At 46.9% G+C, this 15,634-nt stretch overlaps 8 protein-coding genes and 1 pseudogene across 9 annotated transcripts; 6 read left to right on the top strand and 3 right to left on the bottom strand.

Annotated features, from left to right (window-relative positions):
- Positions 1-2,207: 2,207 nt before the first annotated feature.
- Positions 2,208-2,497, bottom strand: LACBIDRAFT_314437 (uncharacterized protein; the record flags this gene model as incomplete). Its single annotated transcript, XM_001888974.1, has 1 exon — positions 2,208-2,497. The coding sequence occupies exon 1, from the start codon at positions 2,415-2,417 to the stop codon at positions 2,208-2,210; it is 210 nt and encodes a 69-aa protein (XP_001889009.1). The 5' UTR covers positions 2,418-2,497.
- A 103-nt stretch (positions 2,498-2,600) lies between these two features.
- Positions 2,601-3,069, top strand: LACBIDRAFT_314436 (uncharacterized protein; the record flags this gene model as incomplete). Its single annotated transcript, XM_001889023.1, has 4 exons — positions 2,601-2,703; positions 2,753-2,777; positions 2,826-2,934; positions 2,986-3,069. The coding sequence occupies 4 exons, from the start codon at positions 2,601-2,603 to the stop codon at positions 3,067-3,069; spliced, it is 321 nt and encodes a 106-aa protein (XP_001889058.1).
- A 17-nt stretch (positions 3,070-3,086) lies between these two features.
- LACBIDRAFT_314435 (uncharacterized protein) lies at positions 3,087-3,935 on the top strand (the record flags this gene model as incomplete). The annotated part of the gene is made up of 1 exon (XM_001889022.1): positions 3,087-3,935. One exon carries the CDS (start codon positions 3,087-3,089, stop codon positions 3,933-3,935), a length of 849 nt encoding a protein of 282 aa, XP_001889057.1.
- A 311-nt stretch (positions 3,936-4,246) lies between these two features.
- On the bottom strand, positions 4,247-5,197 carry LACBIDRAFT_314434 (uncharacterized protein; the record flags this gene model as incomplete). The annotated part of the gene is made up of 5 exons (XM_001888973.1): positions 4,247-4,261; positions 4,320-4,432; positions 4,488-4,688; positions 4,738-4,884; positions 4,930-5,197. The coding sequence occupies 5 exons, from the start codon at positions 5,195-5,197 to the stop codon at positions 4,247-4,249; spliced, it is 744 nt and encodes a 247-aa protein (XP_001889008.1).
- A 384-nt stretch (positions 5,198-5,581) lies between these two features.
- Positions 5,582-7,384, top strand: LACBIDRAFT_255468 (annotated as a pseudogene; the record flags this gene model as incomplete). The annotated part of the gene is made up of 7 exons: positions 5,582-5,693; positions 5,743-6,056; positions 6,107-6,364; positions 6,415-6,513; positions 6,573-6,729; positions 6,756-6,978; positions 7,036-7,384. Coding segments are annotated over 7 exons (1,512 nt in total).
- Positions 7,385-7,630: 246 nt separating this feature from the next.
- LACBIDRAFT_314432 (uncharacterized protein) lies at positions 7,631-8,734 on the bottom strand (the record flags this gene model as incomplete). Its single annotated transcript, XM_001888972.1, has 5 exons — positions 7,631-7,730; positions 7,788-7,804; positions 7,860-7,904; positions 7,954-8,043; positions 8,093-8,734. 5 exons carry the CDS (start codon positions 8,732-8,734, stop codon positions 7,631-7,633), a joined length of 894 nt encoding a protein of 297 aa, XP_001889007.1.
- Positions 8,735-9,265: 531 nt separating this feature from the next.
- LACBIDRAFT_240712 (uncharacterized protein) lies at positions 9,266-9,839 on the top strand (the record flags this gene model as incomplete). Its single annotated transcript, XM_001889021.1, has 5 exons — positions 9,266-9,380; positions 9,432-9,547; positions 9,600-9,656; positions 9,713-9,751; positions 9,801-9,839. Coding segments are annotated over 5 exons (366 nt in total), but the record flags the coding sequence as incomplete, so codon positions are not given.
- A 470-nt stretch (positions 9,840-10,309) lies between these two features.
- LACBIDRAFT_295794 (uncharacterized protein) lies at positions 10,310-11,253 on the top strand. Its single transcript, XM_001889020.1, has 3 exons — positions 10,310-10,462; positions 10,514-10,858; positions 10,918-11,253. The coding sequence occupies exons 1-3, from the start codon at positions 10,373-10,375 to the stop codon at positions 11,026-11,028; spliced, it is 546 nt and encodes a 181-aa protein (XP_001889055.1). The 5' UTR covers positions 10,310-10,372; the 3' UTR covers positions 11,029-11,253.
- A 2,388-nt stretch (positions 11,254-13,641) lies between these two features.
- Positions 13,642-14,103, top strand: LACBIDRAFT_314428 (uncharacterized protein; the record flags this gene model as incomplete). Its single annotated transcript, XM_001889019.1, has 1 exon — positions 13,642-14,103. One exon carries the CDS (start codon positions 13,642-13,644, stop codon positions 14,101-14,103), a length of 462 nt encoding a protein of 153 aa, XP_001889054.1.
- Between the last annotated feature and the right edge of the window lie 1,531 nt (positions 14,104-15,634).

Below are 15,634 nucleotides of genomic sequence, written 5' to 3'. Positions count from 1 at the left end.
ACTCGACTTCCGCACGAGTGATGGGGCCAAAATAACGCCCCTTTTGGAACTCAGTTTGAATAATGTCATTAAATTCCGTGCTGTGTAAGGTAATAGACGAATGATTAGGGGGAGCGAAGGTCTGAAAAATACGTGGGATGCCAGCACTGAAGCCAAACCTGAGGCCATCTGGCAAGTCAGGGTATTTGCCCTGGAGGCCAGCCTCATGAAGGTGCCTCTGCCAGGTCTCTGGCTTGTAGGGCGATGCTGCATCAAGCCTTCTGAGCTCGAGGGCAGTTCTGAGCCCCGTGAGCCTGCTGCCCACACCCCGAACACTCGTGTCGAGAGTCGTGGGTGGTGGAGGAACAACCGTTCGGCCGTTGCCAGTCGGAGCACAGGATGCTCCCTGCTGGGTTGATGAGACGACCCTGGCCATTCTTGCGGCAGCGTACTGGGGTGCCATCCCAGAGGGTGTCCAATGCGCAGTTGAAGATGTCGTGAGGGTAACGGCCCAGGCATATGGTGCAGGCGGATAAGGCTCCATCTCCGGCTGCACCCGTCTGAAAAGACTGCTGGTTATTTGTAGCACCCCTTCCTGGACGACGACGTCTGGTATCCTTCGAAGGCGAGGAGGACTTGGGAAGCTGCAATGTGCTGGGGGAGCGACGTGCCCGCCTTGCTGGGCGGTTTGCGTTGTGCTGGCTTGGCTGCCCTCGCTGCTCAGCAGATGGGGAAGACGAGCGCCCTCGCTTTGGTCCCTGGGCGCGAGAGCCCTTGGCATTATCTGGGACTAGGGTGGTCTGAGCAAACTGCTCCTCGAGCCTGCCGTTGGCGGGTCAGAGGCAGCAGGCAGGGGGGGAAGGAATAAGCACGGGGGTCGCAACAGGGTAGCAGTTAGGTAAACAGAATGGGTGCATGGGCGCAAGAAGGGAAGCAAAGGCACGGGTGCAAAGGGCGCGTAGAGCATAAGAAAAAGGGGGGGGGGGTGCAAGGGTGCAAGGGAGCATGGGCGCAAGATAGGTGGCAACGTGCAAAGGGAGGCAAAAGGAGAGAAAAAAGGGGAGAAACTTGTCAGCTTGTGTGCACACCACAATGAAAGGAAACGGTACTGACCTGAGCACGCCCTCAGTGCGCCTCGCGTTCCACAGCACGGAACCAATGGCTTCCACGCGTCTGTTGTTGATGATGCCAATGTTAAAAACATGGTCATCGGCAGCATCGCGGAGGGCCTCGTGCCACTCCCGCCGGACCTGGGCTTGGTAGTGCAGCAGGACTGTGTCGCCATCCACTTCCCTTCGCGTGGGGTGGCACTCAAGGCTGAGGTAAAACTCAGCGAGGGCGATGACGAGGTCCTCAGGCCAATCAGTCTGGGCCATGTGGTGGAGCAGGCAGGTCTTCGCCATCGACATCTGGCGCCAAGAAAGGTCCTCGTCTGGGATTACCTTCGTGGACGGCTTGTGCGATGCCATGGGCTTCAGAAGGAGGGCATTGTCTGCCTTGGTGAAGGCGAAAGCGTCCTGGGCTATGGTTCGGTCAAACCTCGCCGCATCCTCGCACCCTTCTGTGGTGAAATAGTACAGCTCTACGTACTCGCGCTCGTCCAGCTTGTGAATTGCATAGCGGGACGGGCGAAGCGGTGGGACGTTTCCCACCGGCATGTTGGGGGCGATCCCCTTCAACTTGGGTCGCTTCTTCTCCTTGTCCTTCTTCTCCGCCTCTTCCTCCTTCCTGAGTTCCTCGAGCTGACGCAGCTCCTCCGCCTCCTGAGCTAACCTGTCTTCCTCAGCAGCAGCCGCATCCTCCCTCACCTGCTCCGCCCATAACTCCTTCCTGGCGTCGTTGTCCACGTCCCAGGCATCCGCGAGTCGGGTAGCCACCACCGCCTTCTCTATGCCCTCCGCTGTTGCCACAGCCGTGCAGACAGCATCGAAAGCTGGAGACGTGAAGTCTGGCCTCACCTCCAACGCGGGGTCCAGCGTGATACGTGGCATTTGGTAGTCCCAAAATGACGAATGTGAGCAAGATGTTCTGAAAAGAGTGTGAGCAAACGAGAGTTGGCAGGGAAAATAGAAAAACGAAAGGCAAGCCCAGTCCTCAGAGGGGCTGTAATAGTGACGGTAAGGAAGAGAGAGAGATTGCTTACATAGACTATCACATGCCCTGTACAAAGACAGCACCCTAACATTCCACTCGTGCCTCGCTACATGCTAGGGCAAGATCCTCACAAGTTAAACAATCAATATACCCAACATTCCGGCGTGCAATACTACTGCACGAGGTTGTCGGCTAGTGGAATTCGTTTTCTCTGAGGTGTGTTGCTGTTCCAGCGACACACCTTTTGTGAATTGCTTTGGTGCTGGATTGCTGTTTACCGCGCCCCATTCGTTTGCATTTGGACGGACATACGAACATGCAACCACATCTCCCAACACTACCATACGTCGTCGTTCATCTAGCTAACTTGCTCCTTCTCCCGACTGTTCTAGTATGTCTATCCAATTTTTTCTTATTTGTCGTATTAGACACTTTTTGTTACGAGTGTTGTGGGTTGTTGTGCGACAGCTTTATAAAATAAAATAAAAGAACTGGGCTGCTTGAACGTTTCAACGAGTCAACTCATCATGTCCAGACAAGACAAAGTAACAACGGAAAGATTCACAAGGACTCTAAGGGAGATGGTGAAGAGACCAGAAAACAAACTTTGCGCTGACTGTAAGCGAAACGGTGCGTAAGCTTGCTTTCGCTGTAGCCATCCACTACTCACGTTCTTCAGATCCTCGGTGGGCTTCCTGGAATCTGTACGTGCGATGAGGGAATGAACCCATTCGCGGCTTATTCAGTGTTAGTGGCGTGTTTTTGTGCATCCGATGCTCGGGCATCCACCGTGGTATGGGGACGCATATTAGCAAGGTCAAATCTGTTGATCTGGATGTGTGGACCCCAGAGCAGATGGAGGTATGGTTCGTTCAAAACCTTCTTACACCATGCCTTCATATCGTCTTTCAGTCTATCCAGAAATGGGGGAACCATCGCGCAAATCTATATTGGGAAGCTCATCTCAAGTCAGGGCACACCCCTCCTGAGCAGTAAGGAACTTCATCCAGACCATGGTATCCTTGTTCATACTTTTCAGCAAAATGGAATCCTTCATTAGATCCAAGTACGAATCACGCCGATGGGCTCTAGACGGGCTCCCTCCGGTTGACCCATCCGTCTTGGAGAATGCTTCTTCGGCTGCAATACCAGATCCTTCTTCCTCACAAATACCAGAACAAACTCAACCCAAGAGTGTTACTTCTACTCGACCATCTCACGCTACGATTTCGAGTATCTCTCGTCAATCCAATGTTGCGATCAACCCTCCACCTCAACATCACCAGCTGCTTTCTGCTGGATACTCGAATAGACAACCGAATACCACATCCGCCGATTCATCCGTTCCTCAACCCGTTCACCACGAATCGACTCTGCAGACCAACATCCCACAAAATGACTTGTTTTCTCTTGATTTCCACGCTCCACCGCCTGTGAATAATGCACCCGTGCAGCAGGTCAAGAAGGATTTCAAGCAAGACATTCTATCCCTGTTTTCTAGCCCCCCGGGCGCAACTCAGCCTGCTACGGCTGGCTTTGGACACTATAATAATACGCCCGTTACTGCATCGTCCTCCCCTTGGGGTAGCATACAACCACAGCAGCCTAATGTCGTGGGAGCTTGGGGTGCTAGCTCAGCCTGGACAGGACCGAGTGCTCCGGATTTGCCGAATACCGTCTGGGCAAATTCTCCACAACATCAGCAAGCAAGTCTGTTGAATACAAGCAATGTATGGGATGGAATGAATTTTGGTCCGCCAGCTCAACAGCAGAGTCAGAGCACCTTCAGTGAGCCGTTCTCAGCCACCCCTGTACACAAGAAAGACGACGTATTCGGAGACCTTTGGGGGGATTTCAAGTAGGGTGTCCTTACAGTAATATGTACTCTATCAACGAGGCCAAGATGAAGGAGCGATCCTTTTCACTCGCTTCTCAGGCAATATATATGAGGTTGAAAAAGGTTCAAAGATTGGAACCATGAGACTACAAACCGTTACCAAAGTTCCATAATGTTATGTAAATAAACAATCAAGGCAAAGTCTGCCAATTGACCGAACCTGAACTGAACTATTACTTACGGCCTATGTGTTCAGTGACTTGCTGCTAACATAGGCCAATAACGACAGTCATACAATATATTATTTAACACACCGGGCCACGGCAGACGGCGGCCTCATAGCACAGAAAACTGAAGGACCAACCATACTCAACCAGCAGTGTTCCCAGAAAATTTGAGAAGGGCTCACCAATTCAAGATATTGGTCACGAACCTGCCTGACAAATGCGTATACATCTCCAGTTTCGTTCAGAGCATTAACGAGGATGGGTAGGATTGGAAGATGGGGCGACGATGTAATGACTTGATAAGGTTGATTGAAACACGGGAAAAAGTAGGTTGCAGATAACAAGCTTACTTCGGTAGGTTTTATTGGAAACGTCAATCACAAAAGATGCTTCGCAATTCTGATCTGAAGGCTGAAGTCTGGCGAAGCGAACAAGTAATTGGTCCCTTTCAACGCCTTCAATCACACACGACAGGCGTTGTTCACAAAAGTTGAGCTCTGGTAACACCTTAGACGCATGTGTGTGCAACAACGACTGTTCTTTGTTTTTTGCTGGGGGAGGCGTGAGGTGCTGAAAGGAGGAGTGACCGATGTAACAAACCTCGACGGAGATTATCCGAAATTGCACGGTATTGTTCTATTTCAGTTTCGATAGACACGCAGTTGTCGCGCAATGATGCTAGCTGACGGTTGAACGCAGCAATCGACAATTCTGCGTCCTTCCTTTCTTCGTTCTCCCGCTCAAGGTCTGTGTATCATGAGTTGACAACACTTTCAGGGACTATGAACGCACCTGCCACAAGTTCGATCTCTCTTAGCTTGCATTGATTCGTTTCGGTCTCAACAAGATTGACCCTTTCCGCCACCTTTTTCTTTTCCATAGCTTGATGCTTTCGGCGGTCTGAAATTGTGGCGATCGCGCGGTTCTTGTAGGTGATGAGTGCCTTTAGGAAATTGCGGGTGGAATTTTCATAGATGTGAGTTCGGAGCTCGATATGTGGATTCTGCTCTGCTAGAACAGAAGCTAGGTCAATCTGAGGGAGCCGTAGGACGTGGGGCATGATGTTGGTTGACACAGTTGTGAGTCCCAAGACGCGTCGCGAGGTGGCCATGTGACTTGTCACGTGTTTGGTTCGCGTCCCAACACTTGACTTTAAGTTTGAGCACTGATTCTGAGCACATATAATCAGAGTTTATAACTAGAGTCTAACTAGAGTCTACCTCCCTCCCGTTCATCGCTGGCGCCCATGATCTCAAATCGCGTAAACCCCCCCTCATCGCCAACCAAGCCCACTTCAGGTCTGCCTGAACTGAAGGAGAACAATTCATCCTACTACCGTGACATCCACATGGATACCGCCAAAGGCTTGCCTTCTTCTATGCATAATTACAGTGATATTCGCATGGGTACTGCGAAGCCTTTGACAACAAAAGATGACATCACAATGGAGACAGCTCGTGGTGGTGCAACCGCGAAGCAGAGTGGTTTTCAGATTTGGGAAAAGGAGCTTTTGGAGAGTTCCGAAGTGAGGCGAAAAGCAACCGTGGCTCAACTCTGTAAGTCAGATAGGACTCCAAATTTTTTATCCTGACATCTGTTTATCAGATTTTCTGGACTACTACTTCCAGACATTAGGCTACATCGTCGCTCGGAAAGACCGTCGCACGAAGTTTGATCAAGATACCGCTGCTCGGGATCTCAAACCAGCTGAGTATGCGAAAGAATTCAAGTCATACTGTGGACGAGAGCGGGTGCTTCTTCGTCGCCGTCGTACGAAGCTCAAAGTTGACCAGTTCCATATCATCGCTCAAGTAGGGCAAGGAGGTTACGGCGAAGTCTTTCTAGCGAGGAAGCAAGAAACTGGCGAGGTTTGCGCCCTCAAGAAGATGAGAAAAAGGACGTTATTTAAAATGGACGAGGTGCCTTGCGCCCTTTATGATATCTCAGCTTGACTTGACTTGTTTCACAGATCCGACATGTCCTTGTTGAACGCGACATTCTCACGGCGACGAAAACGCCATGGTTGGTCCGTCTTCTTTATGCTTTTCAGGATCCCCAACATGTGTACCTTGCCATGGAATATGTTCCTGGAGGTGATTTTCGAACTCTCCTGAACAATTCTGGTGTTTTGAAAGAAGAACATGCGCGCTTCTATATCAGCGAAATGTTTGCCGCTGTTAACGAACTTCACAAGCTTGGCTACATTCATCGCGACCTTAAACCCGAGGTAGTGTTGACGGATTCTACCCTTAGCTGTCTAACTAAACGTAATGGCAGAATTTTCTTGTAGATGGTACTGGGCATGTCAAGTTGACCGACTTTGGTCTTGCGACAGGGGCTCTCAATCCTAAACGTATCGAATCGCTGAAAGTGAAGGTTCTGTCGTGTTTAATTCAGAGCACTCAACTCGATCACCCATGCCATTTTCCTCATAGCTGGACAAAGTCAAAGATAATCAAATAATTCACAGATCTACTATGGAGCGTCGCTCTATCTATCGGTCTGTTCGCAATGAGGATCCCCGGTATGCAGATTCCATAGTTGGTTCCCCTGACTATATGGCGAGCTATACCCCCTCCCAATCGATTTTATGTCTCATTTCGTTTCATAGGCTCCAGAAGTTTTACGGGGAAAACCCTATACCTACTCCGTCGATTACTGGTCCCTTGGTTGTATATTGTTCGAGTTTCTGGCAGGGTTTCCCCCCTTCAGCGGTAGTACTCCTGAGGAAACATGGACCAACCTGAAAAATTGGACCAAAGTCTTGCGCCGACCAGAATATGACAAAGCAGAAGACTTGATCTTCAACCTGACAGATGTAGCATGGGATGCAGTTACTCGGTCCGTGTGATCTCGTTCCCTCTTCATGTGTGATAATTTCACGTTTGTCCTCGGCAGGCTTATAGCACATGCCAGCGTTCGCTATTCTACCCTCGCTCACTTGACCGCTCACCCCTTCTTTGAGACCGTAAAATGGGACGATCTACGAGCTGTTCGAGCCCCTTTCGTTCCCGCCCTCGATTCGGAACTTGATACAGGATATTACGACGATTTTACGTCTCCTGAAGACATGGCCAAGTACGCAGAAGTGAAAGAAAAGCAGAAGAATGTGGATCGAGTAAAGGAGAAGGAGGAGCCGTTCGGAAGGGGTGTGTGGGTTGGCTTCACGTTCGGGAAAAATGGGCCTGGACCAAAAACCAACATGGCTAGCGGTTATGATGACGGCGCGCTTGCAACAATTTTCTGATTAATACAGAGTATCGTTACCTATATATACATTAATGACCTTCTGAGTTTTGTAAAAACGTATACCAGTTTGTTAACGCTTCGTGACAAGTCCTAGAAAACAAAGAGGCGAAGGCCTTATTTAAATAAAACGGCAAACATGATATAGGGCAGAGTCAAGGCGACGATCACAAGTAATCAGGCAACATGATAAAAGGAAAAAAAAAAGTCCGATGAATGAGAGCCCCATCGATTAAGACCACAAGGATCATATTGTAGTACAACGTCGATGAGTAGAAAGGTCATTGGCGACGGTAGAGAAGAAAACGACAGAAATCAGTGAGTTGGGCGTAAAAGAGCGTGATACACTAGGATATGTTCGGTGAGCCATTAGCAGCTGACACGACTGAGAAAGAGGTACATACGGTGATGGCTTGGCAGCCTGAGATTAGTTAACATCAAAAGAACTATGTTTGCCTGCGTGATGGAATTCGTACGACATTTCTTTGAACTGCGGGGGAAGGCCATTCCTTTTTCTCAAACTAAAGAAATCGATGAGCCTGAGAGAGAACTCTAAGGGCAGAGACACACTTTTGGACGTTTTTCGAGCGTGTCTACATCCGCCGCATTCGCAGACTTACGTTTAGTGCGAATCAGAAGGGGATAAACGTCATAAACGTCCTATGAACAATTATAAATAGACATGGGAACAGCCCAGAGATCTGCTTACAGGTGTCAGTGGACCGTTTGTCTCAGAAGCCGAACTTGAACAAGATGACGGAAACGTCAATCTAGATTCTGTCGAGGAGGCTGACGAAACGTCCGTGTTAGTGAAGTTCCAGCTAATGAGTCCCTTGACGTCCACGAAAAGCGACGTGTTGATTTCCTCATCCCCTATCGGCGTGGCCTCTACTGGGGTATTATCCACAGGAGACGAAGGAAGATGGTGGGGAGGGAAGGGACGACCGTCTGTAACAAGACGGTACCGAGATATAGAGGACGCGAGTTGGCGTGGCTGGTGAATGACTGGGTGTGTCGGAATGGCACACCTGAGAACAGGGCGTTTCTTGCTATTGCTGTTGCCGTTGCAGATGATCGGCACAATAGGTTCGATCGTCCCGGTCACTGGGCTGGTACCGAGATCCAGCACTGGTAGCGGAACGATGCTCACTTGGCGTTGCTCGCAACGGATAGCCTTGCCAATGTCAACGCCCAGTCTAAGCTCCGCAGCACGCTTGCGAGCGTGGAAAGTTGGACGAAGGGAGGCACGAATGCGAGAGGCGACATCGGTGTATCGGGAGTTGGCACGTCGGAGGATAATGATGATGTTCTGAAGACGATGAGATGGGAGTTCAGAATGGGCGGAGAACATTTTGAGAGGAACGCAGCGAAAAGGGCGTAAGTAGGCGTGACAAGCAAAGGTTGGACGAGTCGAAGGAGTCTTGGGTGCAGGAAAAGATAGTAGCAACACGCACAGCGGGCAAGAGAAAAGAACAAAGGAGAAGCTGCGAGGGAACAGGCTGGCCGTATCTGGGTATCGTCCTCCGTGGTGGGGGGATTATAACGAATTAACTGGTGGACCCACAGGCAACCCAACACAAAAGCGCGATTCATAATTGTTGCAGGAAAGAAAAACAAGGATGGCGCCTACAAAAACAAATGAGCACAGACGGATAGACAAATAGGAAACCATGCGTTGTATTCTTGACCATAGAGACCACATCCTTGTCCGAGATTGGCGAGTCCCTGCGAGTCCTCGGTCCCTTACGTTTCGAATTTATTTTCTGCCGCGCCACGTGCTCCAAAAAGCGAACTCTCGTTAAAATTTGGCTCAATTGTCATGTCCGCTCACAAGATAGGTCAAATGATATCCATCCCTTAAAAGATCATCTGAACTGAATCATCATACACAGGTTCGTTGTTGTTCTGCGCCGATTGCGGAACACTCCTCGCATTGCCCAAGGATGGGGAAACGGATGTCGTCTGCGAGCAGTGCCAACGTCAAGAACCTGCCAGCTGTGAGCATTAACTAACTGTACAGGCACGCCGCGATTGACATGGACAAATAGCGTATGAGAGTGTTGTCACTACGACGCGTTCACATCCGGACGCGTTTCCTTCAGCCTTGAGACAAAAGAGAAAGACGCAAACCAAGCATCATGCACAAGGAGATCAAGGAACCTTGGTGGGTCAATTGACCCCACAAGTGCAAGCCGCTGTTGCTCATTTCGATGCAGGTGGCCGAGAAATGTCCGTCATGCGGACATCTAGAAGCGTATTCAAAGGAAATGCAGGTGGGTTGTTTACCTCGGCGGGTCGGAAGCGTTGACGAAGCAAACACATACTCTAGTTACGTAGCGCAGACGAAGGGTCGACGATTTTCTATACTGTGAGTACACTGATTGTGGAAAGGCGACGACCAACGAAGAGAAATGTAGTGCGTTTCATGCAAACATGGGTGGCGGATAAACAACTGATATACTACACGTACACGCCTGCGCTGCAGAAGAGAGCTACGATGCCAAAGCCTGCGAGGATACTGGCCGTAGAGGCGACGGCTGTTTCATGGATAGGGAAGGTGTGCTTTCGCAGGCTGGGGGAATGTATTAGCTGGGCAAAGAAACAAAAGGGTGTGAATTACGTTGAAAAGTAGAAAGTGAGAGCAAAGGTCGCCGCAATGAGGATGAGGGCGAGGAATGGGAGAAGAGGGATGGGAACAAGAGGTGCAAATGGGGGCAGTGAGTGGTGCAGAACCTGGGCAAATGAGGAGATGAGGATTGAATTGGATTTAATACTTACCGGTACTTACCTTTACTGACTGGTAGTCCTGCATGGTAAACTCAAGGTAAACTGCTTCTTTCGTGTTTGTCAGTTGTTGTCACCAGTTGCCACTTTGCGCCACGTCTGACGTATCTGAAACAAACACGTGTCATCAACGATATCAACCCTTTTCTCTCCAAACCACCATCATCTGCACTTGCATCTTGCCTTGCGCTCCCTCGTCTTCATCATGTCCGCCACTCAACGTCTTCAACAACACCCTCTCGTCGTTCAAGCCCAAAACAAAGCAGGCTACTACGTCAACCAGCTTGACAAAGAGGTACCCGTTCCCCGTCCCGTTCTGTCCCTCATATTCTTACCATTGTACAAGCTCACAAAGTACCCTGTCCTGAACAATTTTGAACAGCGCACCCAAATTCCCAAAGTGTACACAGTTTTGGGAGGTCTTTTCCTCGTCGTCATACTCCACACTTTCAATGCCCTCGCCGCTCCCATATCCAACCTCGTGGGTTGGGGTCTTCCCGCCTACCTCTCTTTCAAAGCCATCGAATCGCCTTCTCCCCATGATGACATCCAATGGCTCACTTACTGGGTTGTCTTCGGCTTTTTCAATTTCCTCGAAAGCTTCGCCCTCCGCCTTGTTCTCTACTATGTCCCGTGGTATTTCGCTTTCAAATCGGCCTTCATCGTCTGGCTCCAACTCCCCGGCGTCCGCGTAAGTTTCATCTTGCTTATTTTTATCCTTGCATTCTAACAGCCCCCTTTTCCCCTTAGGGTGCTCAAATCACATATCTCAACGTGCTGAAACCTGTTCTTGCAAACATCAGCTCACAGTCGCGAGTCGTTGCGCCAGCTACCACTAATGCTGAACCATCTCACGAGTAATTGACGTGTAATCCGTTTTGTATCGCATAGCTTGTTTGTGTTTCCGCCATTCCTACGTTTATCCACAGAAATTAGTTGACGCTCACAAGATTTGTTGATGAAGACGTGTTTTGACCATGAACCATTTTCTTTTTAACGTCCACCGATGTCTGCCTAGTTGGCCCTTACCTTACAGAGATCATTAGTAGTGGACATTGTTCAATAAAAAATTACATCTGTGCTGTTATTATTTAACAAGCAAGTCCTTCACAAAAGAGTTTCCGTCAGCAAATTGGGAGAACAATATAAGGGTATGGAATCAACACAATCTGGTATACAACTCAAACGAAGATCAGGCAGTTAAGTGAGGTCTTTGACAGATTTTAGGACAAATTAATCATTTTTGCACCTTTTATGTAATTAAAACAGACCTATGGGAGTTTTTATTTATTTTGACAGTGTGTTTGCCTATCGTGTGAACATCCAAATGTAAAAAAATTGTTGTTACTATTGCACATCCACAGGACAAAAGGCTGTTAAGAATTTAAATTTGTAAATGGAACGGATTTCAGGAACAATTCAGTTTGACTCTTCGCCGGTAGTGCTTGGAAGTCCAGTCCCAAGACTGCAAAAGACCGGACTGTAAGAGGGCCAGAGAACCAACACATAACCGTTACACCAAAAGGCAGATAACTGAGCAGTTAATTGTTCAGTCACATGGTTCTATATATGGTGTTGGACCCTGATCCTGTAGGTTACAGCACAGTGTAATGGTGTAGGGATACCCCTGTCTCTTGCATGATGCTTGGATCAACTTATTTACCAATGTTTGCCACTAGTTATATACAGTTGAGTGCAAAAAGAATGAAGGTTGGTTCATTTTTCTGGTTCTTTCTAAGAATCTATTGTACCTCAAATGTATTTGTGTATTCTTTTACATTATGTAGTTGTGTTACACTTCCATTGGTATGGACTAATTTCAGTGAAAGCTGGAGCCTTGAGAAGGTTTTTATTCTGACTATACAATTTTGTAATGAAAAAACCGGACACTACAAACCAAACTGATATTATGTAATGACTTTCCCAATTGGGAAATATGCAGACATTGTCATTAACAATGACAACACCCTGCTAGCCATTAACTCTTCTGGCCCAAAAAGCGTGGGAAACAGTTCCCAACCTAAATGTGCACTATGCCTGACATCAGGTGTGTCTGAAAAAGTGTAATACTTTTCTTAATTAGGAAATGGCCCAATTAGGAAATAGTGTGCACATCATCATTAACAATGACCACACCATGCTAGCCATTAACTCTTCTGGCCCAAAAAGCATGGGAAACAGTTCCCAACCTAAATGCGCACTGTGCCTGACATCAGGTGTGTCAGAAAAAAGTGTAACACTTTTCTTAACTAGGAAATGGCCCAATTAGGAAATAGTGTGCACATCATCATTAACAATGACCACACCATGCTAGCCATTAATTCTTCTGGCCCAAAAAGCATGGGAAACAGTTCCCAACCTAAATGCGCACTGTGCCTGACATCAGGTGTGGCAGAAAAAAGTGTAATGATTTTCCCAATTAGGAAATAGTGCACACATCAATGCATATACTACACATGGGTCAAAGCTATTGGTAAATATCTGTCAACAAACATCCCGATGAGGGTATTCTGCCTACAAAATAATAGGTAAATCCCCTATCCCCTATATTAAAAAAAATCCCAAGTTTTTCTCTTAAATATAGGACCCCAGACACCCCTTGTGGGTGAAAAAATATATCCTTAGTCAACCCTAGCTGCAAAATATATCCCAAGTCCATCCCAGACAAGAAATATATTTCTACATTGTGACAGTCACAATTCAGGGTCCAGGCATAAGAAATATATTTGGAGTCCATTCCAGTGAGGAAATATATTTTGGGGTGTGTGTCACACTAGAAATATATTTAGTGTGACATTGGACAACAAAATATATTTAGGTAAAAGTGGAGATATACAAGCCCCAGAATATATACAATATAGATATACACCCTGACATTTAGTCCCGTAGTATTCATGGAGTTTGCAAGACTAACAGTCAGTTGTCAATGGGTGACTGAAGTGTTCAACTACACCCGAAAAACCCCGACCAGACAAAGACAAGTCTGTTGTTGACCCAGCTGGATTGACTTTACCTGTCACCTCGTTAGCACGAAATTCCACTGCTTTCGAGAGTAACAGTACCTCCAGGCCTGATGACGATACTTCGTCCTCGACAACTCTATGTGACGACAATTCATCAAACCATCTCATCACTCACTCTGTTCCCAAACCTACAATAGTGTGATTGCTCGCTGCTTCCAAGGGTAACAACTCAGTGCAATGGAATAGTGATTCCTCGTTTTCGATTACTCAGATCGTTTTGAATCCACTAAACTATGATACCCTCAACTCTCTCCCAAGCGAAATGAGCTATACCCACTGCAGAGGCACGAACGACCTTGAGAATTGAGACCTTGTCTGCCTGATTTCCCCTGCTAGGACGACCCTGGCATCCAGGAACCCTGAAGGGCACCCACCGTGCCTATGCCCAGACCATCAGCTGCCTCCATTTAAACCAGGTGGCTGCCAGCAAACCTCCTTACCTCTCTCTCCAATGAGCTTGCTAGGCCCCACTGCTGGAGACAAAAGTTCCAGAATTAAAATGCACAATACAAACAACTCTGCCAGTCGCGAAATTGTAACCCTGTTGATGGCGAAGAAGAAAGGAAAAGGGGTAGCTATGACAGAAGAACTCAACCCCAACACTGTTCAATCCTCAAACAACAATCCTCTACCCAATACAGGACCTGTGCTCTTAGGTCCTCAGACCAAAACCCCCTCAAATCCCACTAGTGTTTGCAAGTTCAGTTCAGTCCAGTTTTTGCCCCCACAACGCGCAACCGTGGACTGCAACTGGTCTAGGATTGACCCAGATATTGAGGGAACCAAACCGAACCACCTAGGACCAGTCTTTTGCAGTCTATGGAGCCAGTTCAGACCAATCCAGACCGGTTTTTTTGCGTATAATTTATTATACCAATATAAACCATTTGTATCTCAACCATTATTACTCTGAAAAATAAACAGGTTATATAAAATAGTAACACATGTAAATACCCATCATTCTACCAATTTTTAAGAGATTTAATGAAGATTTGACATAGCTATGACTGAAACCAAATTACATCACTTCAGTTACCCAGTGCCAACTGACTATTAGTCATGCAAACTCCATGTAAGTTAAATGACTAAATGTCATGGACCATATCTAGATTCTAGATATATATGGGTCCTAAAAAGCCCTGAAATCTGAAATATATTCTTGAGACGTGGACCCTGAAATGTCACACAAAAATTATAATGGCTGTGTCACACCCCCAAAATATATTTTGCAAGTGAAATGCAGCAAGGATATATTTTTGGTGAGTGGACCCTGAAATGTCACTGTCACACCTTAGAAATATATTTTTGCCCTGGCTTGGCCTTAGGATATATTTTGTGAAACAGATGTGGTAAGGATATATTTTTCTGTTCTGTAGGGGTGTCAGAGGTCCTAGTTTTAGCAAAAAAACTTGTGATTTTTTTGCTGTCTGGGGTATAGATTCTGGCACTATGTCTGGCTTGTGCTCCCAGTATGTAGGTAGCAATAAGGGGCATCAATAGCATCTGTAATTTATCTGAGTTGCTTAAGTATCATCCACTTCCAATCACACTATGAATACAGTTCATTCTCCTCTAACAATTTTGGGCCTCAATGACATGTGTGATTCACCTTGAAGCTATTCAGTCCAAGATTCCTGAGTTGCTTGCATATTATCCACTTTGACACTATGGATACAGTTCACACTATGGAATTTTTTTAGCTGCTTAGAAATCCCCTCCACTTCTGCCTTTACTTCAGCTCCAAGATCTCCAGTTGCACCTTATCTGCATACCCCACCCACATCTGTATTACCTACCATCCCCTGCTAGTCAAACCCCTGCATGTGATATCAAACATCAAGTTGACAAAGTTCTTTGATCGTTCTCTTCTTCTCTCTCCAGTTGTTCTGAACTATATCACGAATATTTTGATTAGATGCTGAACCAGGATATATTTATCAACAATATCCTAAATCTTGATACACAAGATATATCATAGACAAATGTTATACTCTGGTAACCTTCTGGTAACGTTACCTGGCACATAGGTAATGTTACCAGTCTGAATATCTAAATTCTTGGCACATATTGCCATTATCCCTTGTATACTAGCATTGTTTTATATTAGTCCACATATATCTACAGTTGAGTGCAAAAAGAATGAAGGTTGGTTCATTTTTCTGGTTCTTTCTAAGAATCTATTGTACCTCAAATGTATTTGTGTATTCTTTTACATTATGTAGTTGTGTTACACTTCCCTTGGTATGGACTAATTTCAGTGAAAGCTGGAGCCTTGAGAAGGTTTTTATTCTGGAGGCCATTTTTGGCATCTGAAAAAAAAAATATGTGCTAACTGGGGAGGTAGCCAGAACATACCTCTGGTCAACTTGAATGAGCCTATCAAAGAATCAGTCAAAAATACTGAGTGGTTAGGTCTGTAGAGGCTTGGAAAATGGCTTGTTTGT

This window comes from Laccaria bicolor, genomic scaffold (assembly GCF_000143565.1).
Source record: "Laccaria bicolor S238N-H82 LACBIscaffold_61 genomic scaffold, whole genome shotgun sequence".
Lineage (NCBI taxonomy): Eukaryota > Fungi > Basidiomycota > Agaricomycetes > Agaricales > Hydnangiaceae > Laccaria > Laccaria bicolor.
Note: the sequence above shows the minus strand (reverse complement) of the source record. Positions and strands in the feature narration are given on the sequence as shown.

What these genes read in the sequence shown, in the direction of transcription:
- LACBIDRAFT_295794 (XM_001889020.1), top strand. Translation starts at nt 10,373, where the DNA reads ATGTCCGCCACTCAACGTCTTCAACAACACCCTCTCGTCGTTCAAGCC. An exon ending in TCAACCAGCTTGACAAAGAG is followed by an intron (nt 10,463 to 10,513) that starts GTACCCGTTCCC and finishes CCATTGTACAAG; the next exon opens with CTCACAAAGTACCCTGTCCT. An exon ending in TCCAACTCCCCGGCGTCCGC is followed by an intron (nt 10,859 to 10,917) that starts GTAAGTTTCATC and finishes TTTTCCCCTTAG; the next exon opens with GGTGCTCAAATCACATATCT.